Source organism: Nilaparvata lugens, chromosome 2 (genome assembly GCF_014356525.2).
Source record: "Nilaparvata lugens isolate BPH chromosome 2, ASM1435652v1, whole genome shotgun sequence".
NCBI classification, from domain to species: domain Eukaryota; kingdom Metazoa; phylum Arthropoda; class Insecta; order Hemiptera; family Delphacidae; genus Nilaparvata; species Nilaparvata lugens.
This window is the reverse complement of record NC_052505.1, coordinates 23870767-23891475: the sequence shown is the minus strand read 5'-3', so window position 1 is coordinate 23891475 and position 20709 is coordinate 23870767. Positions and strand designations below refer to the sequence as shown.

Sequence of the window (20709 nt, the reverse complement as noted above, 5' to 3'; positions counted from 1 at the left end):
TCACTTCAAAGTGAATCTTACTACATAGAATAATGAATGGAAAAGTGAGTTCACTTACATAATCAACGATATTGTAAATTTTCAAACGTTTCATATAGATTGAACAGTACTTCGGAATATACATTTTTCATCATTGTGTCAATCTAATTTCAACAAAACTTGAATTGGAAGAAAGTATTTCTTGTAAATTCCAACATAACTTCATAGTTATTTATAACTTCATAACTTAGTTATCTGTGTGAAATAACTGAACTAACAACCAAAATGATAGAATAGAATGACTTTTTCATTTGGTGACGTGGCAAAGTTTGGGCAGTAATGTCCACTCTACCATTCAACCATGTAACCATAGAGAAAAGAATACTACTTTATATTAATTTCTCTGTTGCATATCCATACTTTTTCACTATTAAAATTAAACTTGAATTTTAAAAAAACACTTATGGAGTGAAAATGCACTTACATTGGTAGTGACGACCTGTTGTTGGTCATCGAAACGATCGTCACTACCAATGTAAGAGCATTTTCACTCCATAAAAGTTTTTAAAAGTTTTTTAAAATTCAAGTTTATATTAATTCATATATTAGTTTGTCTCTGACATAACCAACTGAACTATCTTTTCAGTGTGTAATAACTTATTTGTAGATTAATTATTATTTTAAGAAACTTTGAAATAACTATTATAGTGTCATATCCAAGTCCTTCAAAACCTTCTAGTGCATCGAACGAACCTAAAAAATTTCCATATCCCTGATATTTATCTCATTTTACTGCATTCATATTACTTTTTCAAATGCATACTTGTAGAGTATTGGAAATTCAATTTTTTCTACCTATAGAAATTGACGATCGTAAAACATTTTGTTGTAGCAAAATTCACTTTAAACTGACAGCACCCCTTATGTATAACATCAATGCTACCCATTCAAACAATGCTGACAATTTTATGTAAATCTCATAACAAGATATACTAAAGTGCAAAACCTCAACCCTTAAAGCTGAATTTCTTCATATGACAGTGACAGTGAAAGTGACCGGCACAGTGAAAATATAATTTCAATGAATTTTGATTGTACTGTTCACACTCATCATGAACGAGCGAGTATGAATAGTCCCATTAAATCTTATAGGGATAATATTCTCACTATACAGGTCACTTTCACTGATATGTGGGAAACCAGCTTGATATTTTTCTGCTAAAGAAAATACTATTAAAACATTCAATGAAATAAATTGGGATGGAAAGAAGTTTTGGACTGTAGTATGTTTCTTCGTCATCAAGTTGATTGTGAATGATAAATAATGAAAAAATTGGATTTTCGTTTGATGTTTATTATGATAATAAATATTTATCGAAGTGTTACCGTAGTTGGCACTTGAAAATGAATTCTCTTGTTGCAGTCGGGAATGTAGTGACAGAAGTCCTGAGGTTTGGCTGCCTTGATCCTTTCGTTGATCAAATTAAAGTTCGTCTGGACAAGAGCTGAACAGAAGTCTGAGAACGAACTAAGTTGGCCACAAAGCTGAAAAAATAGGTAAAAATTATAGTTTAAATATGAGAATTTAATACATTTTTATATACTTTTATATTTTATATATTACCAAATGGAAATATTAAATTATTATTATCAATCTACAAATTGGTCTTACTGTAATACAGGAAATTATTTGATTCAATTCAATAACAGTGTCAATACAATTAAACTACAGGGACAGCAGCAATATTGGCAAGGATGGATAGTCTCATTACTACCATTACTAGAACAATGGATATGAAGGAATAAAAAGAAATTCATCCCAAAAAAAGCTTGAAAAAGCTCAAGAGATACTGACCCGCTCTGAAGTAATGTTACAAACAGTCCCAAACGGGTCCCGACGTTAGGATAGGGTTTAGTCATTAGTTTGGGTTTAGCAATGAAAATTTCACCCCATACATTGAAGCTGCTATAACAATGAAAGGAAAGCTTGGAATAGTCAAATAATACATTATTTCAAAGAGAATTTAATCCTCTACAAACCTACGATAAGCATAAGTTTTTATGATGTATTGTTGGAGAGTTATAAGCACTGAAAGAGAAAAACATTGAATAAAAACCTGTTATTTCAACAATTACACTCCTTCAAGAGCGAATAACTCGGGAACTGTTAGGAATATCACAAAATTCCACTGGAAAAGAAGTGTAGAGAATTTATCAAGCTTTATTTTTGGATGATTTGTTATGTCGATTGAACGCATTGTTCTCAAGATATGAGCGTGGAAGCATGAGAATGCAACTTTAAAACCATCTCCTTAGCACATGAGTTAGGAATGGGGTCTTTTGATATGTTCTCCTCCTAGCTAGTCCCAACAAAGCTGCAAAGTCAAAAATTTTGTTTAAAACATTCCCTCCAATTTCCTTTGTTAATAATTGGTCTATTGAAACAAAAATAGAGATTTCACACTCAACACTAAAGCTGCTGCAAAAGGTGTAGGGAAATTCGTAAAAGTGTGAAATCATATATCAAATTGAAGAGAATTTATTGCTCTATAAGCTCATAGTCCACATGGATTTTTCCAATCGATTTTTAAAAAGTTATTTATCACATTGTGTACAAATACTTAACATGAGGAAAGGCACAACAAGCTCATGCCCAAAACTGTCCCATTTCTAATTTATACTATTGTATACTGTCCAAATCTATAAGAGCAAAAATAGAAAAAAATGGGGGAAAACGTGGCTTTTTCAAAAATGTCATACCTTCAAGAGCGGATATCTCGAAAACTGGAGGAGATATAAAACAGTTGTAGAATGAATATTGTAGGAAATTATGTAAGCTTTAATTTGTTATATGACATTCAAGTCCTTAGGATATATAGTTTTTGATTTTTATGCGAGAAACCAAAAAATTGTCTTTTTAAACCACCCCCACCCCCTTAGCACAGGGGGTAGGGGTGGGGACTTTTGATATGTTTATCTCCTTACTACCCTCAACAGGACTGTGGGGTCAAAAATTGTCTTCCAGACATTTCCCTCTATACCCTTTTTTGAGCATTCATAGCCTGGACTATATCCGCAATAGATGTTGGTATTGACAACATCAACGTCTTATTCTTATCATCATCTCATACCATACAATCAAATTTGATACAGTTTATAACAGATGGATTTGAATTATTTTCATGAAATTTAAATGGTCACTTACCCTGAGCATTCCATTGAGGTTATCATCTGGTTTGGAATCTTCATACATGTATTTGCTGGTGGTGAAGAAGGAATGGCAATTGGCGCAAGTCAAATCCGTCGGTTCCGAGGTTTCACTGCTAGCGGTTGTCGAAATTTCAGTGGTCGGCGTCGTAACAGCTTCCAGAAGTGATTTCGTCTACAACAAATAATAGAAACACTTGAAAAATTTCAAATTGAAATCATTATTAGATAATTGTATACGATTTGTGTCTCTATTAATGTTTGAACCACATAGGTATTTTTGGTGATTTTCTGTTGGAGATGAAGTCATTTCAAATTAAAAATCGTTCCTCTACATGTTCAGTGCTTCTTCAAGAGAACTTGGGTTTTTTACTTTACTTCACTTACAAAAAAAACTAGGCCTATATTACTGATAGGTGAAACATGTTTTCATCCAAACGTGAACTTCTTTTAAATTGGAACTATAAAAATTAATATTCCTCAAATTTCAAAAAATATTAAAATGTTCCGATTTTTATTTCCAGGGCTAATACTCAAGTTGCTACTCATGGCTAAAAACGTGTGTTTGAGAAAAAAACTGATGCTACCAGTGGATTCCTTTAGAAAATAAAATTATTCAATGAATTGACTATCTTTCGTTCATTCATAAATTTCAAGAACTTAGACATCGTAATTTTATTGAAGGAATGCACAAATCTATTATAAATAATAATTCTTGGAACAACACCATATAGTAGTCTATTTTGTAATAGTATATAGATAATGAGACTGCAATAAGAATTTATTGTCACTGTCTTTTAAAAATAAAACATAGTAGCTTAAATAGGTTTTCAAGAAAATGTGAAATAGAAATAATGCTCACAAACATTTGTAAACTAGTTATTAAATTATGGGAACTTTACAATATTTGCTCCGCATTCATGAAGAACGCAGCTGGGTTAAGGTTACTTGACTCAAGAAGATTAGATAAACAATAAGATTAGTTATTTATATTCACTCAATTTCCATGATTACAGAAGTTTCTCAACTTACAAAGGTTATTGTTATGGAATGTAATTGAAATATGAACATCCATTATTATTAATTTATATCAAATAAAATTCCATTTTAATAAAAATGTATTTAAAACACATGAATGAGTGTTCATAGTAAATGTGTTTGATGATGATAAGTTTAAATAATATCTATAATTAAGTAATGTAATAGATAACACAATATAACACACTTTATGTTTGATCAAAATTATCCAATTACTCACTACTCTGTCACTATTGACTCACTACACAATCACTATTCTGTCTACAGAAATTGAAATATCTACTCCAGTACACATACAGTAATTGATTCTTTATTGGATCATACAATCAATGATTGATTCATCAAAAATGATAGGGAGAGAAAAAATACGGTAACTTTGTGCTATTCCTCTCCCAAATTTAGATAAGGTTACACATAGTCCGAGATAGGTCTTAACATTGCTTGACATAGAATATAAAACGGAATATTGATTTTTATTTACCACGACAGAATATAACTTGATAATATGACATAATTTGATAGACCAGTAAATTAAAAATAAGATTTCGACAATAGAACACAGTACAAGGACAAAACAAACTCAAATTGTAAATTTGATCATAAATATTGTTTACCTCGATTCCTCTGAAATTCAAGTAGACTTGGTTGCGTTGGCTGTTGCAGAGCATGAGTGTGGCGCAGAAAGTGTGCGGACTCACAGTCTCGATGTACTTCTGCAGCTCCGGAAGGCTTTTGTCAACCACATACTTACATTCCGGCGACAAGATTGAAGGAGCTATCAAACAGATCGTGTCAAAGATAACCTTGGCCTGATCCTGGAAGAGAATTTGGGTCAATCATTTTATTTACTCATAAAATCACAAATAATATAATTATGATCGGGAGAAAGCAACAGGATTAGTAAAAAACTGTTCTTCTACCAAATTTTGACAAACTAAGACACATCGGGAGTCCGATCTCACTAGACATCAAACCTGCATCATAGTAACATAACCTTTCGACTGTGTATTCCAAATTAAGATTTGAAGCAGTTTTGGGCAAATGCCTGTTGTTTTTACCTGGATTGCATTTGCAAATAAATAGTGAAAATCTCAAACAAAATGGTTAATACATCAGTCAATCAATCAATTGGTTTACACTACAGTGAGATCACTACAAACTGTCCTTGCATAGCTTTATAAATACCATCAATGTTAAAATTCAACGGATGCCGACACTTTCAAGTAATTCTCACAAAAGATTATTGAAGTTGAAAACAATAAGGTTTTGTCAAAACCTGTTGCTGGTGACAATTTAACGACATACATGGAATCGAGGATACAAGGATACAAATCGAGGAAACCACTGAGTTTCATATCATCAACCAATGAGAATGGTTTGTTAGATAATGCAAATATGTAATATCTAAATGAAATCTCATATTAACACAGCCACTTCCACTTACTGCTTCTCATATTGAGAACTATCCCACTTTTTTATAATACCAATACAATATAAATACATTTTAGAATTATATTCTCTATATAATTACTTTTAGTTTCAGATTGTCAAACTCTTGAAATTCAAGGGCAAGTTGCATAAAAACTAATATTCAATTTAACCAACGTAAAATGACGTCATTGCCTCAGATTCGTTGATTGGTTCGGTTGGATGACTTCATTTCACGGTTACACATTTCAATTAGGAATCTACAGTGTAAATTAACTATACAACCTATGGAGAATGATAAAGTTGCATAATATGCAGGAAGGAATTATATAGGTTGAGTCAAGTTTGTCAAGAAGCCAAATTTCAAATTGCCGGGATCAAATTAGTGGAAAGCGTGTGGAAAGTGACAGTCAGTATTGTGATACTATCAGTATACTGAGACGCTACTCTTTTTTTGAAACTTATTCTTTATTAGAATTGGATTCAGAAACATCGAAGGTAGACTAAAGCGTTTTGCAATCAAATTCAAATATAACAAACAAAAAACTACAAATGATTTCATATAAATTTAACCAGACAAACCAACTGTTTACTTGGTAATCCAAAATCGATATTAATCAATATACAATATTGATATTACTATCGATTCATCAATACATTATTATTGACATTGCGAAACAATCAATCAACAAACTGTAACATTACAATACCTTATAAGAACAGTATTGCTTTCCATTCAACTAGTTCTGACAGTCCAAAGTGAATCTCACAATAGTCATTTTACTGTATTTGAATGAAAAATTGTGTCTACAAAAAAGAGGAAGAAACAATAATTTATTTGAAACTTACAACAGTGGCATTCTTGGCTAGGAAATCTTTGGTGTTGATAACAAAGTTCATACAGCTTTGACAATAGTGGCTCGAATCGACATCCAATGATTGTTTCTCCCAGACGGTCTGTATGCAATGATCCACGGCGCCACATTGCTTAGCAGTCCTACAACACAATTATTGCAATTCAAAATTTTACAATATACAACAAGTAATTTTTGTTGCATCATGTGAGTTTTAGAATTTTTGTTAAGGAATTTGTCAGAATATACAACACCACTTATTACAATTCACAATTTTACAATATACAACACGTCATTTTTGTTACATCATGTAAGTTTCAGAATTTTTGTTATGGAATTCGTCAGAATATACAACACCACTTATTACAATTCACAATTTCACAATATACAACAAGTCAGTTTTGTTACTTCATGTACGTTTTAGAATTTCTGTTATAGAATTTCGTCAGAAAATACAACTCCACTTATTACAGTTGACAATTTTACAATATACAAGTGATTTTTGTTACATCATGTGAGTTTTAGAATTTTTGTTATAGGATTCATCGAAATAATTTGTAAGTAGTTTTAAAGATCAATAAATTACTAACAAGTCTGAATCCATCGATAGATTTCATTAATTTCAACGCAATTTTACGGTGGAATTTTATAAAATAACATCAAAAGTTGGAAAATTATTAAACAGAAATGGATTGAGCTTACTGGGATCACATAGCTCACAATAGCTATTTATGTATTAAGAGCGTAATGCGCGACTTCATCGCTCGCGCAAAACAGTTATCACGCGACGCGAAGCGGAACGTGATAATTTTGCAAGAGCGATAAAGAAGCATTTACGCGCGAATTACATACAAAATTTTTTCTACAACTGCCCAAACCTGTTAAATTACTTATATCGGCGGAGTTACAATTACCGACTTTTTAGGTTAAGATCTGACCTTTTGGCGAGCTGCTTACCATCAGCTGACTGGCGAGCGTAAAGAAACTCTTCTGCGCATGCGCGAATAAATTGCGAGCGAAAAAGTAGATTCTTCTCGGAAATAAGCTGTTTTATGAGGAAAATTGAGTATGTAAATTCTTTTTTTACGCGCAGTTGTAGAAAAAAATCATTATAAGTTCCGGACGATATTGACTTAATTCTACCAAAAGACTTCTAGATTTTGAAACAGAAATGAATTACTGAGATTGTACAGCTTACAAAACAAGCCTAACACATTCAACTAATTAGGTTGAATAATAGAACGACTTCAGAAGTTACTTTCTTGTATAGTCATGCTTTTTAAATTAATTTTATGCCTTACACTATGAAATTTGAACCACTAAAAAGGGGTAACTCCATATGAAAATTAAATTCCATATATTTCAGAATTCCAATTTTCAGGACAGAGAAGATTCCAAATCTACTTTCCATTCTTTACTTATATTAGGATTTACTTTTTCTATTTAATTATACTTATCTACTTTGACAGAGTGAAAAATGATTCAAGATCACAACGAGCATGCAATAACAAAGGATGATTTTCCTTAGGCCCATAAGCAGATACTCGGTTTAAACTGAGAAATGACGGGGGTTCGTTTTAACCCCGTATGAAACACATTGAGATAAATACAACCATATCTACAAGTGAACGTGGTTTAGCGTTAAACGTATATGATGCATATGGTCCTTAGTAAACCGTCAGTGAAGTCTTAGAAAACCTTTCATTGCATCACTAATCTTATAATAGACTCTTGAAAAGAAGAGAATTAAATATATTTGGACACTGCTTCTCATATTACTACTTTCCCCACTGCTCTATAATACCAATAGCTATGTATTTGGTATACAATATAAATGCATATTACAATTCTATTTTCTACAAAATTACTTTCAGTTTCAGATTGTCAAAAACTGTTGAAATCTGAGGGCCAGTTGCATAAGAACACATATTGAATTTGACCATCGTAAAATGACGTCATTGCGTTAGATTGGTTGATTGGTTTGGTGGGATGACTTCATTTCACGGTTCACCATTTCAAGCTTAGTGAGATTCACTCCAAGATTAACATTCCTCATAAATAGCACCAATTATGACAGTCCAACGTGAATCTCACACTAGACATGAATACTACTAGAGTTTCGGATGTACACGTTAAGTCGTAGGTCCCGGCTGCCTAAAAAGCAGTCGTTAGGTCATGTCAGGGGCCCTTAAATTGATCAGTTGCGACCTGAAAACTCTGACACCAGACCTGAGCCAGCCAGGCCACTCGATATTATTATTATTATTATTTAATAGAGTTAAGAATCAATAGCTCTTCAAAAATAATGTACTTACAGAGGATTTTGGCACCAAACTTCGGGTCCTTTGTTACAGAGCTTCGAAAAGTTTTCCAGGACCACTTCAGGTGCGACTTTACCTTCGGGTTTCTGTGTCGGCACACAGTAACCTGAAATTGAAGCAAAACTTACTGTAAAATCGCAACAAAATCAGATTAATCATATACATAAAAAGACGAATCGTATAATATAATATTAAAATCTGATTGGGTTGCTGATGTCAATCCCTCTTTGATGGTTGGAGTTTGATTGGAGAAAGTCTTCTGTGACAGTGATCTCTTTGTTTTTTACTACTCCTTGAAGTTGTGTGTTCAATTATTTCCTCTCGTTACTATTTTTTTGTCTTTCTTCTCAGAATGAGTTCTGTATAATTGTAGAAACTTTTTATTTTTCATTTCATTTTCATATTTTCATTTTATTATTTGCTGTATTTATTTTTTCTGCTATCTAAAGTTGTGTTTTAATATTCTGTAATGTATATTTTTCAGAAAGACTTCGTAAAAACTTTTTTTTGCTTTCAATATTTGTATCAAATATTGCATTTCCAATTATTTTACTTGTATTGTGTTAAGAGAGCAATTATGGGATATTATCCTTGTGCTCAAAATGTGTGAAATGTCGAATAAAATCATTCTGCTCATTCTGCTCTCATATGTAACTCAAATAGATAAGTAAATGAATAAATAAGTGAATAAACAAATAAATGAATAATCAAGAGCCGCAATGTGAAGATAGAATTTCAATTTCCAATTTGTTTATTTCAATAAAAACAGTTAACACCCATTAAGCTATTAGCTATTTAAAGGATAAAATGAATAAAGGAGTATAGATGAACAAATAAAACATAAGTGGACATGGAGGTATAAGTAGCCTACCGATTTTTGTAAAAAACTAGTTCTGAAATAGTATTCTCTTCGATAGATATTCATGATGATTTAATTAATATGAATAATTGATTTGATACTTTTATTCAAATATTTCATTATTTTACTCTTTCAATCATTCTTATAATTTGTTTAAGGGATAAAATGAATAAAGGAGTATAGATGAACAAATAAAACATAAGTGGACATGAGGTATAAGTAGCCTAACGATTTCTGTAAAAAACTAGTTCTGAAATAGTATTCTCTTCGATAAATATTCATGATGATTAATTAATATGAATAATTGATTTGATACTTTTATTCAAATATTTCATTGTTTTACTCTTTCAATCATTCTTATAATTTGTTTATCATGATCATGAATGTATGTTCAAACGAATAAAAATAATAATGACTCATCAAAATAAGAAAAGGAGGTTTTCTGACCAAAAAGAGATTTATAATTCAAGTGTACACCAACAGTTCAAACACAAATGACATATTTGGAATAAATTATTCAAGTAATAATCAGGACATCAAAGAAAATCAAGGTCAACAGAGGTACTTTGCAAACTAAGCCCACGACGCTCAAAGACGCTCCAGTAGCCGAATGTGAGTGAATGTAATCAATTTATCGATTAAACGAATGATAAGGATCCATAATATTTTAGATAAAAATAATTTGAGTAATTACTGTATGAATACCGATGCTTCAAATTAAATGACACTAGTATGTCTAGACTGAACATAATTTCTTCTTTATTTTTGTACGGTATCAGACTGCATCGATTGTGTTATTAATTCTATGTTACTGAAATGAAATGAAATTGAAATATTTCGATCAATAATAATTGCAAAATAGAACAGCTTATCTAATGTTCCACTATGAATATTGACACTTGTATGTCTAGACTGAACATAATTTCTTCTTCATTTTTGTACGGTATCAGACTGCATCGATTGTGTTATTAATTTTATGTTACTGAAATGAAATGAAATTAAAATATTTCGATCAATAATAATTCCAAGATAGAACCGTTGACAACAGCTTAATGTTGCACTATTAATATTCATATTCTCATAGCAGTTATCAAATTTATGTTTAGCGCAAAGCCAAGCATGATCACAATGTACCAAAAGCCACATCGGTTCAAAGGTAGCTGTTAGCAACAATTATACGCTATTCAACGTTGAAACTGTATAACATGTCATCAATAGAAATTGAAAACATGCACGGCTTGAACGAGTTCATAGTGATGACTCAGACGACCTTCAGATTATTCCACTGCATGAACACTTGTTCAATGAATAATCTCACACACAACAATTCAGAAGCAGGATTATTGTTCGATTACAATCTTTCCGACAAGAAAAGACTGGATGAGAAAACATAAGCTGTTACTTCTGTGGATAACAAAATTTATCAAGCGATTTGTGTGAAAAAACTAGAATAATGCGATAGTTGAGAGTAGACTTGTAGACCAGGGTGAACCCAACGTAATAGCTGTTGACATATGAAAAACTTTGCAAATTTGAAAACCATGAATAAGTTGGAATTGACTAAATATACTTGTCATTGTTATAATCAAGAATGATAAAGACTGAATCCGGTTCTTATACCATTATCAGTCTCTGGTAAACTGGAATTTCATAAAAGTGTAACATCCAGGACTAGTTTCTCAATATTTTCATGAATTAGTTTTAAAAGAAAATTTATTTCAATAAATTAGTAATTTGGAAAATTTCAAGTATTCATTATTCATTTTCATTAATTAATTCATATTATTAATTATAAATAATATATATTCACTCACTCATCGTTAATGGGGGTGTGCGTGTCTAATTCAATTTGGGCGCCTTCAGAGAGAAAATTTATTTTTGTTTTTTTTTCTGTTTTGTCATGCTAGTCTGTTCTGTTTTCCTGATTTGTATTTGTTATTTAAATTGGAGCCTTCCTCGCTATTCCTTACTTTTCATTAATCCATTTTAATCATCAATTATTTATAAATATAAAATGTTTATAATTTAGTATTCTACTTTTTTTAATCCTTTCTTAATACATAAGAATTATAGATTCATTCCTAAAAATTATTTAAATGTAGTTTGGATTTCTAATAAAAAATTGAGATCTCTCTTTATAATTGTATAGATGTAACGCATTTTGTTATGATAACTCGAGCTTGCGCACAGGCCTTTGTTGCCTATGTAAGCTCTTATCTAGCTGATTGCAAGAATGAAATTGTGATAGTTTAAGAGTTTTATTGTTTAGTATAGTTTTATACTGTATTTTAATTGTATTAGTATATTGTATTGATTCTTGAATTGTATATACTTATTGCTAAAGATTCTATGTAACTGCTTAAAATTAATAAAAACAATATCAAAATTTGTAGTACTCTTTATTAAAAAAAAAATTAAAAAAATAAATAAAGGGTACTACAAGATTTTTTATATTGTTTTTATTAATTTGTTAGAAAGTAGCCCATGTGAGTGAAGTGCTTTTCTGCTTTAAATTGTATTCAGAAGGAAAAAATAGATTGAATTGACTAAATTGCTTAGTGGATGAGCAGTGGTGAGATATAGATGTGAGATGTGCCGTTTGCACAGGATCAGTTTAAACTAAATTTAATTTTAAACTGGATTAAATCCATATCAAGTCACGTTCGTTATAATGTGGATCATTTTGAGTCCAAGCCACAAGCTGATTGAATTCAGTTTAAGCTTTTACTGAGCAAACGGCCCTAATTGGATCAATTATAGTGAAACCTTGGAATTTCTTGTCAGGATACTAGGGTTTGATACTCTCACAAACAAGGGTTGCTATTGAAAAGAACCACGCCGTGTGAAGAAGCAGTTGTGGCGGTTGGAATGCATGTTGAGACATGCATGAAGTGAGTGAGAGCAATCAGCTGTCGGCCACGGAATGTGAGGACGAACAGCTGAGGACGGGGTTACAGAATAAACAGAAGGGGGTTTGCAAATTTTTAAAAAATCTGGTGTGGTACACTCACACAACTTTCCTTGCTCATTGAACTGTAAGCCTCATTCTCAAACGAGAATAATTTAGGGGTCACAATAATTTAGGGGGGGGGGGGAATAAAATAGGGTCACATCATGACAATATTGGCGGCAACATATTATTTGCAACTACGATCAGACTATGTATGTGTGTATATATAATTATTGTTTTCAGAGTACTTTTTCCTTCGTGTAAATTGTGAAATTAGATGATTTTTTTTTAAAGTCGTCAAAACAGCTGTTCTACAGATGAAATATCTTGACTATGACTGTGTACTTTTTATAAACTGCTCTACCTACCTACCTACCTCATGCACGAGATGGAGGTTACAAAGTCCATTTCTCAAGGATAGGGTGGACCCCCCATTAGTTTCCCAGGAAAAAGACTCATGCCAGTTGATAGATCTGATGAATAACTATACAGGGTATGAATTTGAAATAAATCGTTAGAGCCGTTTTTGAGAAAATCGTGAAAAACATGGTTTTTAGTCGTTATCCGACATTTTTCTCAATAATATTACGGAGCTCCTGAAATTTTCCCAGAAATGAGACTCATGCCAGTTGATAGGGCTTATAGATAGCTATCTATGATATAGATTTGAAGAAAATCGTTACAGCCGTTTTCGAGAAAACCGTGAAAAACATGGTTTTTTCGTCATTATCCGCCATTTTTCTCAAGAATATTACAGAGCTTCTGAAATTTTCCCAGAAATGAGACTCATGCCAGTTGATAGGGCTTATAAATAGCTATCCATGGCATGAATTTAGAAAAAATCGTTAGAGCCGTTTTTGAGAAAATCGTGAAAAACATGGTTTTTAGTCATTATCCGCCATTTTTCTCAATAATATTACGGAGCTCCTGAAATTTTCCCAGAAATGAGACTCATGCCAGTTGATGGAGCTTATAGATAGCTCTATCTATGATATAAATTTGAAGAAAATCGTTACAGCCGTTTTCGAGAAAACCGTGAAAAACATGGTTTTTTCGTCATTATCCGCCATTTTTCTCAAGAATATTACAGAGCACCTGAAATTTTTCCAGAAATGAGACTCATGCCAGTTGATAGGGCTTATAAATAGCTATCCATGATATGAATTTGAATAAAATCGTTAGAGCCGTTTTCGAGAAAACCGTGAAAAACATGGTTTTTTCGTCATTATCCGCCATTTTTCTCAAGAATATTACAGAGCTCCTGAAATTTTTCCAGAAATAAGACTCATGCCAGTTGATAGGGCTTATAAATAGCTATCCATGGTATGAATTTGAAGAAAATCGTTAGAGCCGTTTTCGAGAAAAACCTGAAAAACATGGTTTTTTAGTAATTATCCGCCATTTTTTCCGCCATCTTGAATTGAATTTTATTCATTTCTTATTGTCGGATCCTCATGGTATAAGGACCTTAAGTTTAAAATTTCAAGTTAATCGGTTGATTAGGAATGGAGTTATCGTGTTCACAGACATACACACATACACACACACACACACATACACACACACAGACCAACACCCAAAAATCATGTTTTTGGACTCAGGGGGACTTGAAACGTATAGAAAACTTGAAATCAGGGTACCTTAATTTTTTTTGGAAAGCAATACTTTCCTTACCTATGGTAATAGGGCAAGGAAAGTAATAATAATTTTTACAAATAGTTATTTGAATATTCACGAAAACATAAACAGAACTTTATTACTACAGTCAGAAATGAATATTCCATTGCATGATTGAGATAAATATCGACAATTACACAAGAATGACGACTTTATAGAATTCAAGAAATGTCAACAGAATAATGTTTTTATCATTGAGATTAAAAATATCAAATAACTAAAACAAAAATCGATGAAAAATATTTCAATTGATAAAACACATTCCACAGGAAATTTATGGACAAATACAATATTGATATGAAAATAATTTTATGACAAAATGTCGATCTGAAAGCGTCATCAATTTTGATTTTCGCAATTCGAGAGCTATAGGCTACGTACATCGTTGTAATGCAAAAAATAAAATCGTTTAAAACAATAATTCATATCAAATAGTTTGTAGTATCGTCAATTGAGTTGCAGTATTTGAGCTAACAAAAGCTTAACGTTTATCTAGCTGATAGTCAAACATATTACAGAATGAACTATGACTAATGCATTGACTAAGCAGTCATGCGTAATAAAGGAAATTGATAAGCGAAAATATAACCGACAAAGAAAGGCATTTATCGGTGTCTATAAATATTTCAATCAAATAAGGGATGATTAAATTCTTCAGCCGTAAGAATTCGAGACTTTGTTCCATGAATAATACTGCACACTATAGAATGTGTTTTGTAATGAGGAACTGTATAAGGAAAAACGTATGTTAAAGTTTACAGAAAATCCATTTGAAATAGTCATTGCATATTATAATGCAATTATAATATTTCTTCTTTGTTAGCAATGTAAAAGAGTAAATTTTAGTTGAAAATTTTTTATACAATATTTCATGTAAATTTCAATTCTTCATCAATTTATTTAACATATAAAGTAGGCCTATAAAATACCTTGGATTTCTAATATTTAAGGCTAAAAATAAACTTTCTACTCGTGATATTTTTCAAAGTTTTTCGATTTGTCATTAAGCTATCAAAATGAAAAAGTTTTCTCAGGAAAACATTTTTTCCTATCATCACTTTTTGAGATATGAGCGCCTAAAGTTTAAATTTTTGGGACAGAACATTTCAAATTCGGTAAGAGATAAATCCATGCGATTTAGAGGATAGGTTCTTCATAGTATTGTTGATCTAGTAAGACAAACATTTTCTGAAAATATCAATTTTTAAGATAGTTATCCAATTTACTAAAAATAACAAAAAATAACTTTTAGTTGAGTTATTTTTGGTAAATTGAATAACTTTTTCAAAAATTGATATTTTCATTTTGATAGCTTGATGATATACAAATCGAAAAGGTTTGAAACATATCACGAGTAGAAAGTTTATTTTTTTAATAATATGCCTTTGCACAGCCTTAAACCTTCTGTTTAAACGTTTGCACATTATATTTAATACTGTTTTCGAATGATTGATTTAAAAAAAAATCAAACTATAATTTTTTTGATAATATAACATCACTTTATTATTTCATTAAAAAGCCCGTATTATCATGATTAGATGCAGAAGAATATTGTAAATAAGCTCAACATTTTTAAATAATTCAGAATCTTACGCAAAGTTATTTGAACATAATATTTTTTTAAAAGTGAAGATATACAGTATCAGAATTCAAATTAGCGGCTCCTTATATTTGACCTCGTTAAAATAGGTGGAAACAAAGAGATAGAGAGTGAAAACAATGTACATTTTTGCACATATAGCTGTTCCATGATTTGATGATTATACAAGAAATGTTAAAAAATTGTTGGTTCTATTCAGAGTGATGATTCCATTAATCTTTTTAGGTTAAAATTGTTTCAAAGTGGAATAGCTAAAAATTTAGAGCACCAAACAAGTCATTGATATAAAACATTCCGCTTTGTATTTATTTTAAGGTAAAAATATCGGCATAAATTTTTACATATAATATTTAATATTATAATACTACTATAATATTTAATATTATAGTAGAATTTTTCTAGATTTGATGAATAAAAAATAACCGTTCTAGCAATAAATTATCTGCTTCACCATTGTTCTGATACAGAACCATTGAAATAAGAGTGCTAGCATGGGGTTAATTTAAGGATTGGGTATTGATGGTGGTCCTTGTGACTATATAGGCTTGATGAGGGAGTCCTTAAAACAGTTTTGTTAAGAACTCCTGGAATAAGGCATCATTTATATGTAAAGTATGATCAGGTAAAGTTCTGGGAACAAACTTTGATTGACAATAAAACTTTAGAAACTTTGATTTAATTTTTTTTACTTTCTATCTTTAGAAATAAACATTTCAATGCCGCTTGGCCACAAAAGTAGTCAATTAAGATAAGATATTTACGAACTAATTTCGATGAGTTCCGAAAGAAAAAATCCAATTTTTGCTTTGTTCATTTGCTTCCATTAGAAGATCAACGTAAGGTAAGTCATTATTGATGAGTCCAAGAAAACGAAAAATGAGAAAAAGCTTTAAAAAATAAGATGAGAAAGTGTATTTATCTTGAAGCAGTTCAATGAAAGGGGGTCAATGAACACAGAGATAACTGTTCGAACAAAAAGAGTTTTCAAATTGAATATTGACTGAGTGCAATTATATTTTCGAGACTGTATTTAATTATTCTGACACTGAAATTATTTTTGAAAATTGAGTGAGACTTGTACAATTGAACCTTTCCGTCTCCAATGAGATATTCCAAAAATTTTGCAGAACAACATTATATTTATATCAAATAAATATACATGATATAACCACTAGAAATTGACATACTTATAAAATATTTTTATAAATGAAGAATTCATGAATTAATATGGAATAATGAATCGTGAAACTCATAAAATAATATGGAATATGTATAAAAATTTGTATTTTAATGGTTTTTGTAATCTTCAAAGATTTGTAACATGAAAAAAATAGCTTCTATATTAAAAAATATATGCTTCTTCTGACGTTATTCAAATTTACAATAATTGCTGTATCGTGTTGAATAAAAAATTCTATCCCATTGGCATGAAACACAACAAAATCAGAAGATGAGGTTGTTTAAAAATAAGTGAAATATATTTCATTCCATATAATTATAATGATTATAAAAATCATATTAAATAGAGTTGTAGATACCTAATGATTGTATATACCTAAATGTATGGCACCAACAGCATAAAAAATTTCTCACACGTTGGAATACTCAGAATATTAAATACGTATTACACAAGTACTCATCATATTCCATTATAATAATTTGGAATAATGAGTATAATTCGAGTCAAATATTATAATTTTAATATTGAATAGAACTGATGAGAAAATTCAAGAGGTGGATACCATGAATTTGTTATGTGAATAATGTTATTAAAAATCATCAGAAAATTCTAGTATAGAACTAGATGCGCTATCATTAAATTTCTTGTTGATTAATATACGAAATGTGTGTGTGAAACTTGAAACTATGTATTAGTATTATATTCAGGAATATGGAAAAATTAACTTGAACGTATTTGAAAATTAAATTTCAAGGGAAACACGAATATTTCCTTGAAGTCCAGCTCAATTCATTCGACGAAAATCACTATTGGAGTCACACTACAACCACAACAAAGGACAAATGACTGATAAACACAGGAAGCCTTTTTGTCTGATCTTTATCAAATTGATGAGTCAGACATGGAAACGTTCACACCATATTGAGCCGAGAGAAATACGAGATGAAATGAACAGAATAGCTCATATTCTTTGTCGTATAGCGGTGAACGATAAACGATAATCTACCCGCATGGCATTAGGTCGGGCCCGTGAGTGGGGGGGGGGAGGTTGAGAGTGGGTCAATAGTGCCCTTGTGGAGAACATGGGAAAAATCAATTGTTGGACAAGAATGCACTCGTAAAATTTCATGCCTCAAAGTCATGATTACTATTGATTGGGATCAAATTGGAGACCCAGGTCTGTAAAAAGATTCACTTTAAACTGGCAGTATTCCCTCATGGATGCATACCATTTAACTAGCCGATTAAAAACTGGAAATTTTAAAATTGTCAATATCATTTTTTGACAAACGTTAGTCATGTTGAACTTTAGTTATAAACTTTTGTGGTTATTCAACAATTCATGGATTCTTGCGATTGATTATTGAATACTAGTATTTTTGAATAATCGAATTTTTGAATATTGAACATTTTTTTTGTATTTTTGTTCTCTTTTGATGAAAATTACTGAGATATTGCATTTATTCAAATGCTAATTAATTGATAATTATTATTAAACGAAAATCCAAAATAAATGCTGTAAATCACCCCATAAAGTTTTAGTTAATTTCCTATATTATCATTCTAAATTCATTCATTCATTCTTATGTGATTATTTTGGGATCAAAATGTTTAAAACTGCTGAAGAATTATAACCTCTTTTGGACTAATATGCAATCAAAATTCGGGAATGGAATAGTAAGGGCTATAAACCTGTTTTTTCGTTTCCAATAATTTTATTTAAAATCATTCATAATTTTTGAATAGTAACGCTCATCGAATTTCCATCTAGCTGTTTAGCCTGTCGTCAATAATTGCAGTAGCAGAAGTCTTCGTCTTCGGGGTGATTTACAGCATTTATTTTGGATTTTCGTTTAATAATAATTGTTCTGTTGTTTATCTTAAAGTAAAATGATCCACTCCTTTCAATAGTGGACAACATTAACGACATTTTGTGAAATTCAACAGTTCATACGATATGAATATTTATTTTGTTTGCTCACTATCAAATACAACTCTTATGTCGTAATTTATGAACATGAGTGTAACGGATAACGACAACGAATATCAATGTTTTTTTTTTTAGAAAACTCATTACAATTTGTTCAATTGTTTAGAGATCAAATATACTTGTTAATATTAATTCCAATAAATTAGTGAGGCAAGAATATGAATGAACTTACGTGGTTGATTTAAATGATGGGCAACTGTTTCACTTTCATTAACAAAAGAAGAGAAATTGAACCCAACTAATTCAAGTATAATAATTGCAAGTGCTGTTGAAGAATATGACATTGAAGAATATTGATAAAAATGACAACTTAGATTATTGCTGATCGCTATTAGCACGGAAATAATGCTACCAATTTTTAGCATTATCATTTTTTACACAAATAATTAATTGCTATTTACAAACAAGCAAAAGTAATTTGAGGCGAATGAGAGCACAAATAATTGGAACCCGAATTACAGAGAAAATTATTTGAAAATGAGGAGAAGCTGAAGTATTTTAATATTATTTGAATATTGGTATTGAGTCAATCGTTGGAACTACATGTTTCCAACTGAAGTACTAAGACCTATACTAGCTCCAGTGTATTTAGTAGTACGTGATTGCAGTACTCATGTATTTCATTCACTATAATTATAGTAAATTATGTAATACTATTTTTATAGTAGGTTTAATTAGTATTAGTAGAGTAGAAATTTAAAAAAAACCCACATCTTTTTTCAGACAAATTATTATTTACTTAGAACTGATTGAAGAACTGAAGCTACAGAAAATGAGTTCGAATAATGTGAAAATAAATAAGTGTCTATAGAAAATACAATATATTAAAGTATAGAATTTCAAAGACTGTCGATACTCTTATGTACCTACCAATCAAAATGCAGACATTTATGCTGGACTTTGAGGGAGATAATCTTTTATGATACATTTTCTATAAATGCAACAAAAAGGATGCTGGTTCCCTGATAAGAGTTTGTTAATTAATATTATGTTCATTACTCTAAAAAGCAGAAGGAATAAATTTTGGGTTTATACTTCAAGTGATTAGTTTGTCAAGCTATTGGTATTCTACATCAATTACACAGGAAGAAGATCAATTCCATCGGAAAGCAACAGAGATGCTCTATAATTTCTGCAGTTACTAAATGATAATAGAATTATGGAAATGCTATAATTAAAAATTATACAACGACTTCATGAGCAACAATTTCTCATTGTAATCCTAGATATTTGCAAACAATTTTTACGAAACAATTCTATGTTTGTAATTAACTAATTATAGAGTTGGGCAATGGCGAATTTGCAATTATTACTGTTGCATAATCATTTTTGAACGAAACTAAATTATTCTCTTCGATCGAAAAATTATTTTCTTCAAGTATATACATTGGATGTTCCCATATTAATAACTGAAAAGGAAAAAGTTGTAGTGAAGTTGATTGAGTACGAAAAATAACATCTGTTAAATGGCGTCCGTGTTTGTCCATACACTTCTGTAGACATTGTTAGAAGTTGTCAATACCTCTGAAGCGTTGTACTTGGTATCGCTCGAATTTATTGTGTTGTTTTCTCACTCAGGGCTTAAAGGTTTATATGTCATCTCAATATTGGCAGAAAAAATGACAC

General features: G+C 30.8%; 1 protein-coding gene across 1 annotated transcript in view; it reads right to left on the bottom strand.

The window, feature by feature from the left end:
* LOC111050095 overlaps window positions 1–20709 on the bottom strand; it is a 41048-nt gene that overhangs the window by 17695 nt on the left and 2644 nt on the right. The window contains exons 2-6 of the mRNA XM_039420018.1: window positions 8822–8954; window positions 6502–6649; window positions 4839–5039; window positions 3185–3361; window positions 1366–1524 (exon numbers count right to left, since the gene is read on the bottom strand). Of these exons, the coding sequence (XP_039275952.1) occupies window positions 1366–1524; window positions 3185–3361; window positions 4839–5039; window positions 6502–6649; window positions 8822–8954 (818 nt within the window). The remainder of the gene's footprint in view (window positions 1–1365; window positions 1525–3184; window positions 3362–4838; window positions 5040–6501; window positions 6650–8821; window positions 8955–20709) is intronic.